At 34.9% G+C, this 14197-nt stretch overlaps 2 protein-coding genes and 1 non-coding gene across 5 annotated transcripts; all 3 read right to left on the reverse strand.

Annotated features, from left to right (window-relative positions):
• Window positions 1-459: 459 nt before the first annotated feature.
• Window positions 460-530, reverse strand: TRNAG-CCC (transfer RNA glycine (anticodon CCC)). Its single transcript has one exon. It is a non-coding gene; the product is annotated as a tRNA-Gly (tRNA).
• Window positions 531-736: 206 nt separating this feature from the next.
• On the reverse strand, window positions 737-4532 carry LOC111291195 (thylakoid lumenal 17.4 kDa protein, chloroplastic). Of its 3 annotated transcripts, XM_089767960.1 has the most exons (6): window positions 3956-4026; window positions 3557-3850; window positions 3140-3267; window positions 2150-2213; window positions 1967-2056; window positions 737-1134 (listed from the first exon to the last, which is right to left on the reverse strand). In XM_089767960.1, exons 2-6 carry the CDS (start codon window positions 3675-3677, stop codon window positions 911-913), a joined length of 627 nt encoding a protein of 208 aa, XP_089624086.1. In that variant the 5' UTR covers window positions 3678-3850; window positions 3956-4026; the 3' UTR covers window positions 737-910. The 3 variants fall into 3 exon arrangements, with proteins under 3 accessions (XP_089624086.1, XP_089624085.1, XP_022738557.2); XM_089767959.1 differs by having other exon boundaries at window positions 1967-2213; window positions 3140-3264; window positions 3956-4532; XM_022882822.2 differs by lacking the exon at window positions 3956-4026 and having other exon boundaries at window positions 1967-2213.
• Window positions 4533-7556: 3024 nt separating this feature from the next.
• On the reverse strand, window positions 7557-12429 carry LOC111290951 (uncharacterized). Its single transcript, XM_022882470.2, has 8 exons — window positions 12279-12429; window positions 10516-11823; window positions 10300-10390; window positions 9992-10149; window positions 9838-9889; window positions 9156-9235; window positions 8978-9071; window positions 7557-8802 (listed from the first exon to the last, which is right to left on the reverse strand). Exons 2-8 carry the CDS (start codon window positions 11692-11694, stop codon window positions 8267-8269), a joined length of 2190 nt encoding a protein of 729 aa, XP_022738205.2. The 5' UTR covers window positions 11695-11823; window positions 12279-12429; the 3' UTR covers window positions 7557-8266.
• Window positions 12430-14197: the final 1768 nt, after the last annotated feature.

The following is a 14197-nucleotide window of genomic DNA, read 5'->3' on the forward strand; positions in this document are numbered from 1 at the left end:
ATACATCAAGTCTGCCTGACACGTTAGCTCAGCTCAAAAATAAAAAATATCTCTAATTGTCTACTAATAATCGCTAATGAAAAAATATATTTTATCTTTTAAACCTAAAAATGGCCCTAACAATTTCATACTAACAATATATATACATATATATATATTTATGTGTATATATATGTATGAGATATTATATATCTATATATTTCTTTTTTAACTTTATCAAAAATTAAAAAAAAAAATCTTTTAGTTTTAATTAGCTAGATATATTGAAAGACGCAAATGTTAATAGATTTTTAATTTAGGCTTTTTGTGGGCATAAAAGAATGGAAAAGAGAAAGACAAATATGAATAGCCCTTAGTGGGCCCCTGAAACACACAAGATGTAGGCTATAGCCCAAAGTCATGAAAAGGTCGCCCAAAGTAATCAAAAAGCCAGTTTATTACCGTATGTAAAATGAAAAATGCGCATCCGGGGAATCGAACCCCGGTCAGTACCGTGGGAGGGTACTATGATACCACTACACCAGATGCGCTAGTATAGTGTCTGTGAGCAAATATTTAAATAAAGATAAAAGTTTTATGGAATCCTTTTCCTTTCTTCTTTTTCCCCTTAAAAACCAGGGGGAGGGGGGGGGGAGAGCTGAAAATTCTTGTTCATCAAACTTGATTGTCGAAAGCACAAAATGATAAGAGTTGGTTCACTAGTTGTAAATACTTACTGTATAAATCGAGGCTCAGAAAAACGAAAAAAGATGCAAATACATACAACACAGTGAAGTTTTATCATGAACTGGCTCCTCCATACATAATATCTTTTTTTTTATTAACCTTTAACAAAATCATTAATGTAAAATTCCAGCATGCAGTAGCTAAACAAGACAGAAAGGACCACAATAAAGAGAATACGCTGCAGTCATCGACAACCCAACTCAACTCTTCCTTCTGCACCGATAGTTGTATTTGTACATAGCTTCTGAAGATCAATGTAACCTATTATGGTATCTTCAAAAACTGCATCTTCCAGCTGAGCATTATCAAAAGTAGAACCAGATAATACAGTGTTCTTAAACACTGCTCCTTGGAGATTGGCTTTTCCAAAATTAACTCGATCCAAAACAGCATTCGAGAAGTTTGTACCTGCAAATATTTGGTCATTTTCTTCTGTCTAAACCTATAACATGGTTTATTTATTTTCAACATTTATGCTGGCTAAAGACTAGCAAATGAAAGTATGGTGATCAGTTTTTGCAAATTCCTCATCTTTTATCATTGAGTTTCATTAAGCAAAGAACTATCTTTATAGTTCTTTAAAAAAAAATGACAGTTGCTTGTGGTATATTTGTCATTTACAAGTAACTTCCAAGACCTTAATGGAACTCAAGGAAGCTATTGAGGTAAGGATTTTGAGAAATGAAAATGTGATGAGTGAAAAGCAACAAAATGATTTTAAAAACATCCCTCGTTCTCTAATTCTCATTCATCGTTCTAGCAGTAGTCCAGTATATAAGGAATTATGGATGGTGGCACTCTAGGTTCAAGACAACTACCAAATCCGTATGTTTTCTCATACTTAAATGATATTTGATCTAGATCATCTTTCTGATCCTGACCAGAATCTTGGAGAATGTTTAGTCATAGCAATCAAAATAGAATATTTCTTTTATTTTTGCATTGTTCTTGTCAAATAGTTGTTTTCAATGCATATATAGTAGTTTTCTCAAGAACTTCAGTTTTGTCATAATTCACTTGCAGGATGTGCTCCAAAACAGTCATAGAAAGAATTAAACAATCATTACTTTCTTAAGGCCTAAAATCAGAACTAACCAAATAATTGTGCCAAAGTTTGTCAAACGGATAATGCACAAGTAGTCTCCTAAGACAGAAATAATTGGCATTGTTCAAAAATTTTGATCTGTAGCACGGTAGATTATTTCAGAAAATGCAACAGAAAGAAGATACAGAAGATTACCCTTGAAGCTAGCTCCCACAGCATAAGCCTTTGACATCACAGCTTCTGACATGTCTGCACCATCAAACTTAGCATCTGACATGAGTGCTGCTGCAAGAGACTTTCCCTTCAGGTTGGATTTTTCATTAGTGTAATTGCAAAAGCGTAGATCAAGTGGCTTATCATATACACCATTTGCCTGACCTATTGTATTACCAACAAATGCACGCTCACATCGGTTGGGCTCTGTTGACAGTGGAGGCAGCCTCTACATGGCAAACATATTTACAGTCTTTTAGCCTTTGTGTATCTTGAAATTAGAAACTATTATGATCAACAACATTGTTATTTGGAATCACCAGAGGATATGCGAACTTTTATTCTTCACAGCTATCTTTACCCAGCAAGCCAATTTGTACAGGATAAATAACTTTTGGCAACATAGATGGACAGTTTGATACTAAATTAGTAATAATTAATTAGGCAAGTTTTTGTATAAATTTCATCATGTTTCTTATTTCTGACTGAGATATAGGAAAGTTCAAGTACATCAGCTGTTCAACAAATGGTTGACTAGAATGAGAGCTTTTGCTTTGGCATGAAACAAATAGACGCTAAAAGTAGACAGGTAAGGTAAATTGAAGTTTGAAATAACAATTGATTGCAAGAACGTTTATTGCCATGCACCAAAATTCGAAAGCTTACAACCGCTTAAAGTGAAACTAATGGAATAAACAAGACTCAGTGGTGGATCAACATTGTGAAGTGAAGTAGGGTGTTCATGGACACCCCAAAATTTGGAAAATATGAAATTTTAAAAGAAAAAATTTTTCCTGCACCTCCAAAATTTTCCCATGGGCACCCCAAAAATTGGAAAATAATAAAATTTAAATAAAACATTTTCCCTAAACACTCCAAACTTTTCCTATGGACACCCTTTCAATGATAAAATTAGTAAATCTGTAGACAGTTTCTTATATATTATAAGCGGACACCCTCTGAAAAAAAATCCTGGATCCTCCACTGACAAGAGTCCCTAATTTATGATGAATTATTAAGGCCTAAAAGGAACTATCCAACAACTTAGGTGTCCTCAGTCCACTGCAATTCTTAAAATACAAGCTGTAAACCTAATCCAAACAAATCATATGCAAATAGGCTTAAACAGACACTAACAATAGTGCAGCTGTTAACCTGATTAGCCGCAATTACAGGTGAGGCAGTAGCAACAGCGCATACAGCAAGAAGGCCAAAAGCTACACTCTTCAGTTCCTTAAATGGGGATGAGCTTTCCTCGGACTTGGACACACATTTGCTAGCTGCTTCATGACAACAAACATGAAAATTACTCATCAGCTTCAGTAACTGAAACAAATTAGCACCTACCTAGGCTGCTCATTAAGTTTCAGACAAGAACTCAACAACATAATCACAAACTTGACAGGAACTTAGGACAGCATCAACAATTGAGATTACCCACATAATGGGAACTTCCTTTTTTGTTTTCTTAGACAATCATTAATTCCTAGGTTGATCTATTATTCCAAAATTCAAAAAGAGGGGGAAAAATAAAGACAGAATTTGGAAGATTTTAGGAAGAACAAGGCATACTAGAAGAACAGCTGATTCTGATAGGTAGAGGGAGTTGAAGAAGAGGACAGCCATGGCGTTTCGTTGATAATTGTCGTAAGAATAAAGTGTTATGAGAGAGTGGAGTCGATAAGGTCGACATTCTTTGTGTGTATGCTCTTTCTATCTCCCTATCAGTCGAAGTCCATCGCGGGTTTATCCATAGCAGCAGGTACACACATCTATCTGACCTGGCTTCACACGTAGGATGTCGGTAAATCACCTAAGCCCAGGAGCTTGCCCATTTTGGACGAAGCTTGGGCTGGTTTTTCAAACCTAAGCCCGACCGAATCAGTTAGAATTCCGTTTTAGTATTTAGCGGAAAAAATGTGTTAAAAGGCAAAAATATAAGAAGAAAGCAGATAATTTGGTCTGGTTTACCTGTGAACCTTTGACCCTCGCTTCCTCCTCAAGCTTAGGGCTTTGAATTTCAAAGCGCTAAAAAACCAATCAAAACCAACACCCCCCCCCCCCCCCCCCCCCAAAACCAATCTGATAATTCTGCACAAGAATGGAAAACAATCAGGGCGGCTGTTTGTCAGACATGGCGGCGTGGTTGGGAACCAGCGTGGCCCAAGCCTTCTTCGCATCGCTCGAACGTTGTTCTTGCATAAACCTCTCTACCTCCGACGATGCCGATGATTCCGAGGCCCATGATCGCCCCCTCATGTTCACCAATTGCTCCTCCATTTCGTCATCTGTTTTCTCAAGGGCCAACAACGACAACCCTCCTCCTCCAAACGACGTCGTTAATCTCCCCGTCTAAATCTTCCATTCCATGCCTCCACCTGGGCTGGGCTGGGCTGGCTACCATCTTTCTGGGAATGTTCCTAGGTTTTCGATTTTGTCTTTCTTTCATTTATGTGAATATTGATATGAGCTCTTCTGGGTGTTTGTCTTTGTTCAAATGCGTTTTCTTATGTTCAGGTTTGTGAGAAATTTCGAAGTTATTCCTTGGAAATCATTCATCAGAGGAATCTGAATCACTGATATGTTTATTGTGTTTTTGTCTTTGGAATTATCAATAATATTAATCAGGGTTTTTATAAGTAGCTAAGATTTGTGAAATCTTAATTCCAAGACTGATACATAATCTTATCATGATTCATTCTAGAACTTATAATTCTGGGGGACTAATTTTGATCTTTGTTGATGTCGCCTGGGTTCAAAACCAAGTCATGCTTGTTTTAGTAACAGTAAGATTTTCCCTTGTTTTATTCGGCTGCATTATCAACAATTTCTCTTACCACCAAAACAACATGATGTACGATTTGTGAATAATCATGGCTGTTAGTTGTACCGTCCAACGACCAATTAAGGATGCAATCCAGATTGTAATTGAAAATGCAATTGAGGTTCTGCTTTTCTCAACTACTAGTATTGTTCTTGACAACATATTTATGTAGAAGGGAGTAATATGCTTATTTTATGCATAAGCACTCAAAATTCAAATATTTAAAAAAATATACTATTGGGAGAAGGAAAGATAAATTACATTGGAAAATTTTTACTTCCCAAATTGGGTTTTTCATCTATGAGGTATTTGATGCATCAAAATTTCATCGGACCTCGCTAGCATGTCAACATCTTCTTGTTTCATGGTTTTAGCACCAATTGCCTCAGGGCTCAGGTCCTTAAGGAATATGATTATCCGAAAGAAAGGGAATCCATTGAATTATTGGAGTTGATGAGATGATTTGAGATGTTCTACACACTACATATGTCCTTATTCTTTCTCTCTATCTTTCTTTCTTCTAACCTTTTTTTCTTCTTTGCTTCTCTTTCAACCATTGTTTATTCAAGGAAATTATGGCATCCAAGCAATAGCCCCTTGCATTCTTCAAGGGAGATTGAAAGTTGAACCTGCTGTCCAAAGTAAACCCCCCCCCCCCCCCCCCCCCCCCCCACCCGGCAGCATGTTCTGTACAATTGCCTCCCTTGGCACCAAAACGCAAAAAGATCGTGTCAGTCATTGGAAGCCCTATAGGCCTAATGGTCAATCACCTGATCATCATCAAAACCAGCTGCTTTTTGGGCCTTTTCTTTAACGATCAATCGTCCAAGGAGTTCAGCTCAGGGCTAGACAGATCTTTTTTTAGCCCATTAGCTGACCAAATGCAATCATGTTGGGCTGGGATTTATAAAAAATGTGGTCACACACATTCATTTTTGTTACACTCACAACTCGCAATCGTTCCCTTCCCTTGGAAGGGAAGAGGAAATAATCAAGGCAGACAAGTAAACGTGGTAAAAACTAGCCTTTCGCCCTCTAATCAAGAAATCATCTTCAGATCGTTTTAAAATGAACGAGGAAAACAAAGAAGCATTACAAGATGGCCAATTGGATAGCTAATGGCATAAGTTGGTGGCCTATTAGCATGGGAATTAGGTTTTTAAAGGAAATAAAGTGGAAAAGAGAACAGAAGACAACATGATTAAAAAGATAATCATTGTTTAAAAGATTAATCAATGAGGTATAACCAAACAGATATCACATGTCTCTTTGTCGGGACCTTTTGTTTGCATTTTGTCCTAACATTGTTTTCTAAAAGCAAACTAATCAGTCTCTTGTTCTGTCTCATGTGGTCCGGCTTTTAATATTTGAATACAACGTGTTACTGTTCTTACGTGATTGGATTGTCCTATGCCACTGCTGGCCTAACAAAACCAAAAGAAAAAGATGTACACTGTCCTCTAATAATCAAATAATCCAAGAACATAAGAAATTAAGAATTCCTAGTGATCTGCCTTCTCGTAGATTGCTATATCAAACCAACAAAAAAAAAAAAAAAAAAAGGTATAAACTTAGGTTAACAGCTAAGCCTAATACACTGAACTTTGTTCCTTCATAACTAATCATGTTTTGTGTCCTAATCATCTCCTAATTCCGGTACCTTCGCACATGTTAATATCAATTAATTTGTCTTATTTGCTAATTATCCTTTTTTTTTTGGTTAAATTTTCTCTTTGAAATTTTGTCCTTGAATGTGCCATGAACATTTGGTTAACTTTGATTTGGTATTATGGCTTGTTTCTCAAGGTCAAGGTGACGTTTTATTAGGAGGAGCATATGCTTCAACTTTGAACTTACTGGTTTTATTTTATTTGCTGTTTTCAATTTTGATCCTTAGTTTTGTAATTGTCTTTGGCCTCGGATTCTTGTTTTGTCAATGTTTTTACCAACACTATGCTTTGTCATCTTTTAAACCTCTTTTACTTTCCATCTTTACATTCACCAACAATCATATCCCGGACAATGAGAGCCTCTTTTATTAAACCTCGCAATTGCCTACCATGATAGTTTTTTTTTTTTTTTTTAACTTAAAAAAGGCTATAATTTAAGAATTAAAAAAAAATTATAAATGTTACATTTGACGAATACCACCTCTAAATATGAATGCATGAACCTAACTAAACTTCGAGTTCTTTGGTAATGTTCTTTTCTTTATTTTTCTTTATTTGTAAAAGAATAAAATAAAACCTTAATAGAAAATAAAGAAAAACCAGGAAAAAGAAAAATCTTAATTGAAATAGTTATATGGAAAATCAGTATGGAAAGCTATAAGCATTCATATGGTACTAAACATCTTTGAATTTTAATCAATCTTCATCACAAGCCGAAAATCATAAAAGGGGAAACAAAAAATGGTTCTTAGTCCAATGAGTGCTACAGCATATATACTCATTTACTTGGGAGAAAAACCAACCCAAAATGATTGAATTTATTTACAGTAATAAAATTACATTTGGGCCAAACTAAAGCCATTTCTATACGAGTCTAAGCCTTCAAAAAAAAAACATTCGAATTAACTCTATTGGATGTTAGTATAAAAAATCAAAGCACTACATCTATCAATTGTGTTAGCAAGCAAAACTGAAAAAGGATTATTGGCATCGAAGCAATAATACCGTTAGCCAATTGTCAACTGCAAGGATTAGTAACAAACAGGATGTGAAAGGAATGCGTCGACTGGAATTGTGCTCTGCAAACAAAAATGGTATGCATTCAAGCACTATAGTCAGTAGGGAAGCCTGTTCAGTGAAAAATAAGACCCGGAAAATTCCAACTCCATGACCAGATTGGAATGGCCCTAACATGAGGCAGATCCAAAATGGCAGACAAATGATTCAATCATTCAAAGCAGCCAATATACGATAATGGAGAAGTCCCCTGCCATTTTTTTCCCAAATGAACTGCGACCACCAGCTCTGGATTCCGACTCCTATTTAAGAGAACAAAAGGAAGAAGCTGGTTTACAAGGCCCCACAGGCCACAGGCCACAGGCGCCTCCATTATACATATAATATCTCAATTGCCTTCTCCTAACAAGACTTGTATAATCTTCTCTGGGTCGGCAGAATGACCAATCATAAAATTAACCTTGGTCACTCCTTCATTACAAGAGAGATTTCATTGCAACCATAGAATAGCAACCACTTGTGTCCAAATTCAGTTGCAGACCTCTGAAATCTTAGATGAGCCCGCAGAAAACCTCAGATTCTCAACCATCTATCTAAGCAGTGCATGCCTATCAAGCATTCAGCCCTGAGCATGCCAAGGCAGTTGATGCTGTCATACCTATTCAAGCTCAACATAGTATCAACCTCAGCAAGTCAATCCATGTAGGCAGCAAATATGTAAACTGTCCCATTTCTAATTCTCTGATGCCTTTACTAGGCCACTAGTATTTTTCAAACAGGTACTGGTAAACCATAATTGAGGAATGATCTAATTCTTCCATCCAACCCTGCTGTCACTATAACAAGACCCCATGCGTGAGAATTAAATGTACTCTGGCATGAAGTTTTCAGAAACTTGTACTGGGATTTATTCATTGAAGATGACACAGACAATGGACTGGATGGAGGAAGTGTTTCCTCTGGCCAAGTCGCACATCCCTTGGGAAAAGACTCCAAAAAGTATTCATGGCTCAGAGAGAAATAAGCTGGTGAGGAAAATGGCAGGTTATCGGGTAAATTCTCATTCAATACTTCAAACTGCCTTCCATTTTCTGCGTTCCCACATTTCAGGCCACACCAAGGGATTGCAATGGATGCATTAGCAGAGAATCGCTCACAAGATCTTATATCTTTAGCCTGAGAGTGAGTAGGCTCATCCTGATCAACGAAATTCCATATATATACATTAGCATCCTCACAAGCTGAAACAATATGCTTCCCATCAGCAGTTAACGATGTGAATGTCTGATTTCCATTGTTATGTGCTCCTGAGCAATGACAAAGAGATAGCTTAAGTTAGGAGAAGAATAAGAGTAAGGAACACAAAGATCGTCTTTCAAATTCAGCGTTTAATAAATGTAAGAAACTCAGGTGTCCAATTGCCCAGGTGATGAGTTGGAGCAAACCATTATTATGATTAAAAGGTAGAGAAAAAGAATATACCCCTGTATTTGCAGATCACATTCAGCCCTTGAAGAATTCTGACTTGTGAATCAGCACAAGTAACCATTACTTTGCTAGAATCTTGTGGCAAAAACTGGAATGAATAAATATAATGAGCAAAAACTGCACATATTTAAGACAAGCCAGTATGGACCGAGGCAGGGATGAGAATAACTACCTGCAAGCCAGTTATCCTTCTGCAGGGTGACTTCTTTTTCCCATTTAAGCATACATGAGCATCCAGTTGCAAATGATTGTCTGAATAAAGCAACATAAAAATTGGTTTGTTTCAGAATCCATCCAACTATAAATGCTGCTTCATGAAAGAAACATATATCTAAACCCTATGCCAACCATATCACTTTCAGATAAAAGTCCAAATTGTTACATTTGTTAGATAAGGCTACTCACTTTCTTTCCAATGCATAGCACAAAATTTGAAATACTGCTTTTAGATAACTTCAACAGAAACACATTTCTAAAGCCAGGCAAGCACAAAGCTAAGTATAAGGATTCTGTTTGACAGATGTATTTTTCATTTCAAATCAGCTCCTTCAGCTGCTTGGTAATTTATCTAACAAATCCCTATGTGTACCACATAGCAGTAAAGAACATTTTACCTGAATCCAGTTAAATGCTTTGCTTCTTCAATCTGAGAATTTTTACAAGCTTGCCCACTAGAAAATTTTGTTTGTCTTACGTAGGTTTTTAGTATCTTTTCTACAAGAAGTTTCAAGAAACAAACCAAAAGTGCTCCTCTATAATGTAAGTAATCTCTGATATGCCTATCAACTGTGTATAATGAATAGAAATGGAACAATCACACGAATAAATATGAATCCATACCAGACAGAGCATACCTGACATATTGTAAAAGCGACAACTGCCTGTCATCGAGCCAACAATTCCTCCCTGCATCAATAGGAAAAAAGATTTTTTTACATCACAGTTCAAACAACTCAACCATGTGATTGTGATCCCCTGGAAGACAACGGGGTAAGAAAATCACCAAACCTGTCCATCTGGGCGATAACACACTGCAGTAACTATATCTCGTACATCAGTCCAGTCAACAACCTGGCAGCCAGAAATTGACCAAATACGCACTTTTCCATCTATTGAACCGCTAATGAAGTAATTGTCATCCACAGGGTTAAACTGAACACAGGTTACTGCATAATATTATGAGAGGTAATCCTTTATCAGTAGTCAGGACAAGAACATGCCCAAACTACAAAAGAGCTTACTGATACTTCAATTGAATAATTACATGTTAAATAATGCATGCACACAGACAGACAGAGAATCAGCCAGAAGCGCACCATAATTACTATGAGAAAACACTCTCAGGCAATCGTGACATCCAACTTGCCACATACGAACAGTTTTATCAACTGAGGAAGACAGCAGAAACTGCAACGTCAACACAGAAGTCAGACGCATTAAACGAGAATCTTAGTTTGATGAAAAATTTTTCTTTTGCCTTCTCTTATTTGGTGGTGATTATGAAAAACATGAACAAAAATCTGTAGACTCACATTTTTCTTTGACCATGAGAGATCCAAGATCTCACCATCGTGCCCAAGGAACTCATGCAATGGTTTCTCCAATAGCCGGAAAACTTTGGGAGGGAAGATAACACAAGCTGAATCAGAAGTTTTTCTAAGGCTCCTTAAATTGCCTGCTTTTTCCTTATCCACAAAGAGGGGTTTCATTTCGGAAAGATGATTCACTGTAAAGTATATGCAGGAAGGATCTATTTCTGGAATGTCAAGGTCATTGCACCTCAGATCTTCCACCACTTGCCACACTCGCACAACTCCATCTTCACCAGCACTTGCTAGGAACTGCCCATCAGGACTGAACTTCATTGTCAAAATTGAACCTTCATGGGCCTGGATATCTTGTCCCTTATAGAGTGCAGAAAGTTCCTTTGTTCTTTTCCTGCTTTGATGGACCTTAACACTCTGAACCTTAGTCCCCAAAACTGAATCATCTCTATTGGCTCTCAGTCTATCATCTTCACCCTGTCTATCCACAACACATGCTATTGAACGCAATTTACTCAACCACCTGTTCTTAACTCTCTTCGTTATTCCCTCTGACTTATTCTGCTTCTCAACTTTCCTGTCCCTAACTTGTCGAAAGGAGGGAGATGATACACAAGGGTCCTCGAACTTCTTGCCTGTTACCAACTGCTCTGCTCTCATTTCACAGCCTTCACTTGTCTTCCCATCCTGCCCCATTTTATCAACATCACACACTGCTCCCCAACCCTCATTTCCTTCTCTGCAAACAAAATTATCTCGCAAACTTGATTCCACAGACAAATCAGAATTATCATTAGACCAACAAGACATGGAAGATCGGCTCGAAGAAAACTCCCCTTCGAAGCCAGATGTTCTCAAAACAGCATCACTGGTTTCCCTAACCCTGTCAATTTCTCCTTCCAAACGAGGTTCATCTACTGAATTCTCATGCGAAATTCGATCTAAACTCACTCCCATCCAATCCAAGAATTTACTACGCCTTTCCTTAACACTTCGTGGGCTATGAATCCATATATCATATTGGGAACTACTCTCAGACCAATTATCAAAACCAAAATTTGAATGAGGTATCTCCATGTAATTAGAATTTAAACCAGGCATTGTCGCAATGTGCTCATAAGCATCATAAAATGAACATTCTTCTTCTTCTTCGCTTAAGCTACACATTATTCTTTGAGTTCAACCCATGAAACCCTCAGGAAAAAAAAAAGAAAAGAAAACAACTTTTTTAAGCCCTAGGCAATGTGGCAGATTCTAAACTCCTTCCACACAAGCAACCCCAGAAAAAAGAGAAGGCTGAAAAAAAATGCGAAAAACAAGAAACACAAAACACAAGATCAGTTTAACAGAAACAAAGACTAATTAAATAGAAGAAAACAATTGATAACAATACAAAAAAAAAAAAAAACCCAAGAGATCCAAAACGGATTCCAATCCAAACCCATTGAACCTAGTCCTTTCCATTGAATTAAAAAAAAAATCCAAACTTTAATATAGAAATGAAAACCTTTTTAGTAACAAAAAAGAACCCAAAATTTTGCAATAAATTAAGGGGCCAAAACAGTTTTCAGCACACAGAGATCACAATCCATTGACAGAAAAATGAAGATATTAGAATTACATTTGAAGAAATGTAATAAACCAGGAAAGAAAAAAAAAAGACCTTAAGAAAATATCATTACTAAGTGATCAATTAAGCAAAGGGGAGATATTGGATTATATAAAAGGAAAGGAATATAAAATTGCCTTACATGGGGATTGGGCTTGTTTTCTATGAGATTTCTTTGAAACTGAAGGTGGCATAGATCGTAGCATCCATTAAAAACGGTTTTTGGAGCTTTTTGAACTCTCTCTCTCTCTCTCTCTCTCTCTCTCTCTCTTGGGGAAGCAAAGGCAACACTTGACAGAAAATGGGATATATATATATATAATAAAACAAACTCTACTGTTAAAAAATCATAAAATAATAGTATGAAAAATGGAGGTAAGGGTAAAACAGGAAAGAGAATACTGTCCTTGTTATTCGTGATTCGTGAATGGCTGGACCGAGAAACGAGATTTCTAGAGTAGGGCTGTGTTTGTGAGCCGTGACTTGTTGTTCGTGTATTATTGTTATTGTTAATTTTTTTATTAAAATATTAAAAAGATTTTTAAATTTTTATAATTTTTTTTATTATACTTTAATAAATTTTTATTTTTTTATTTATTTTTAAATATGTTTTTATTTTAAATAAAAATTTATTTATGTTAATAATTTATTTAGGTATAAATTAAAGGATAAAATTTATTTTGATATAAATTAAAATTTAAAATTTTATTTAAATATAAAATAAAAATTAAAGACTAATTTAAATTTAATAAAAATATAAAATTTTATCTAAATAAAATAATAAAATTTTTATATTTTTAATTATTTTAGTCTTTTTTTTTTAACAAAAGTGTTCTTCTATTGATATAAGTAGTAACATTATATTAAATATTTTTAATCAAAGACCATTTTTTAAAAAAATTACTACAAAATTATGCTAGGCAGCATATTCTCTTCCTATTTATTATAAAATTAGTTTTGATCGCATGTCATGCACGAGATATTAAAAGTATAGAATTTTAATGTAAATTTAAAATAATAATTAAAAATTATTTGGACGCTAAATATTCTCAGTTGTATTATATTATACTATAAGTTGATAAGTAAGAAAAATTTTTCACTAATCATTAAATTATTATAATTCGATTCAATGTTTAGTATATTTTTTAAAAAATAAATTAAAATATTCATTTTTAATTTAAAAATTATTATAACTAAAACAAAATTTAAAAGATTATTTAACTAATAAAAAATTATTTTCTTACGTGTAATGCTTTAATTCTAACGTTATTAGTAAAATGTTTTATGTAAAAGTTTTTATTTTTACAACAAAAATTAAAATCTGAAATGAGGTAATAAACTTATAATCCAACTTTAGGACGCATTCCTCTTCACGAGAAGGAAATACATAGCCTTGGAATCAGTATCTCGTGCGCAAAATATAAAGTTCCAATCCTTTAATTACCACAATCAAATCTTAAATTGAATTTTCCATGATCTTCCACCCCATATATATATATTTTTAAGGGATTTTCCCGTGATTTTAATCAAGAAACATGCAAAAGCATTTGAAATGTTCAAAAAGTAAATGAGATCATCAATTTAGGATCAATCATAAAATCGCGATTTGATGAAAGAAATCACCATTTTTATCAAAGGTATTATTAGATACAAAAGGAATTATTCACCTTTTGGTTTTTGTTTTAATAAAAGAAAATTAATTTAAAAATAGATTAAAAAATTTAAAATTTAAATCTATTAAATATCACTTTTTAATGAATTTCATAAATCAATAAGCTAAAATTTCAAATTTCATCTTTCCATACATTCAACGTCGCAAGTAGAGTAGGTGAAACATTCAACTATCTAGTACTTTGTCTACGAGTAATTAGTCAAATGTAAAATATTTGACCTTAACTTTGGAATAGGGGTTTTTTTTTTATACGTGCTCGTCATTAAGTCTTAATATTCATATAATTAATCTAGCTAGGTCATTAAGTCTTAATTAAGTAACATTTGATTGACAAACAGCAACATGACAAAAATCTGTTTTCTAGGTTTCAATGATCATCCAAATTCAAA

The sequence above is a fragment of the Durio zibethinus genome, chromosome 11 (genome assembly GCF_047325235.1).
Source record: "Durio zibethinus cultivar Kanyao isolate XHJ-2024 chromosome 11, ASM4732523v1, whole genome shotgun sequence".
NCBI classification, from domain to species: Eukaryota; Viridiplantae; Streptophyta; class Magnoliopsida; order Malvales; family Malvaceae; genus Durio; species Durio zibethinus.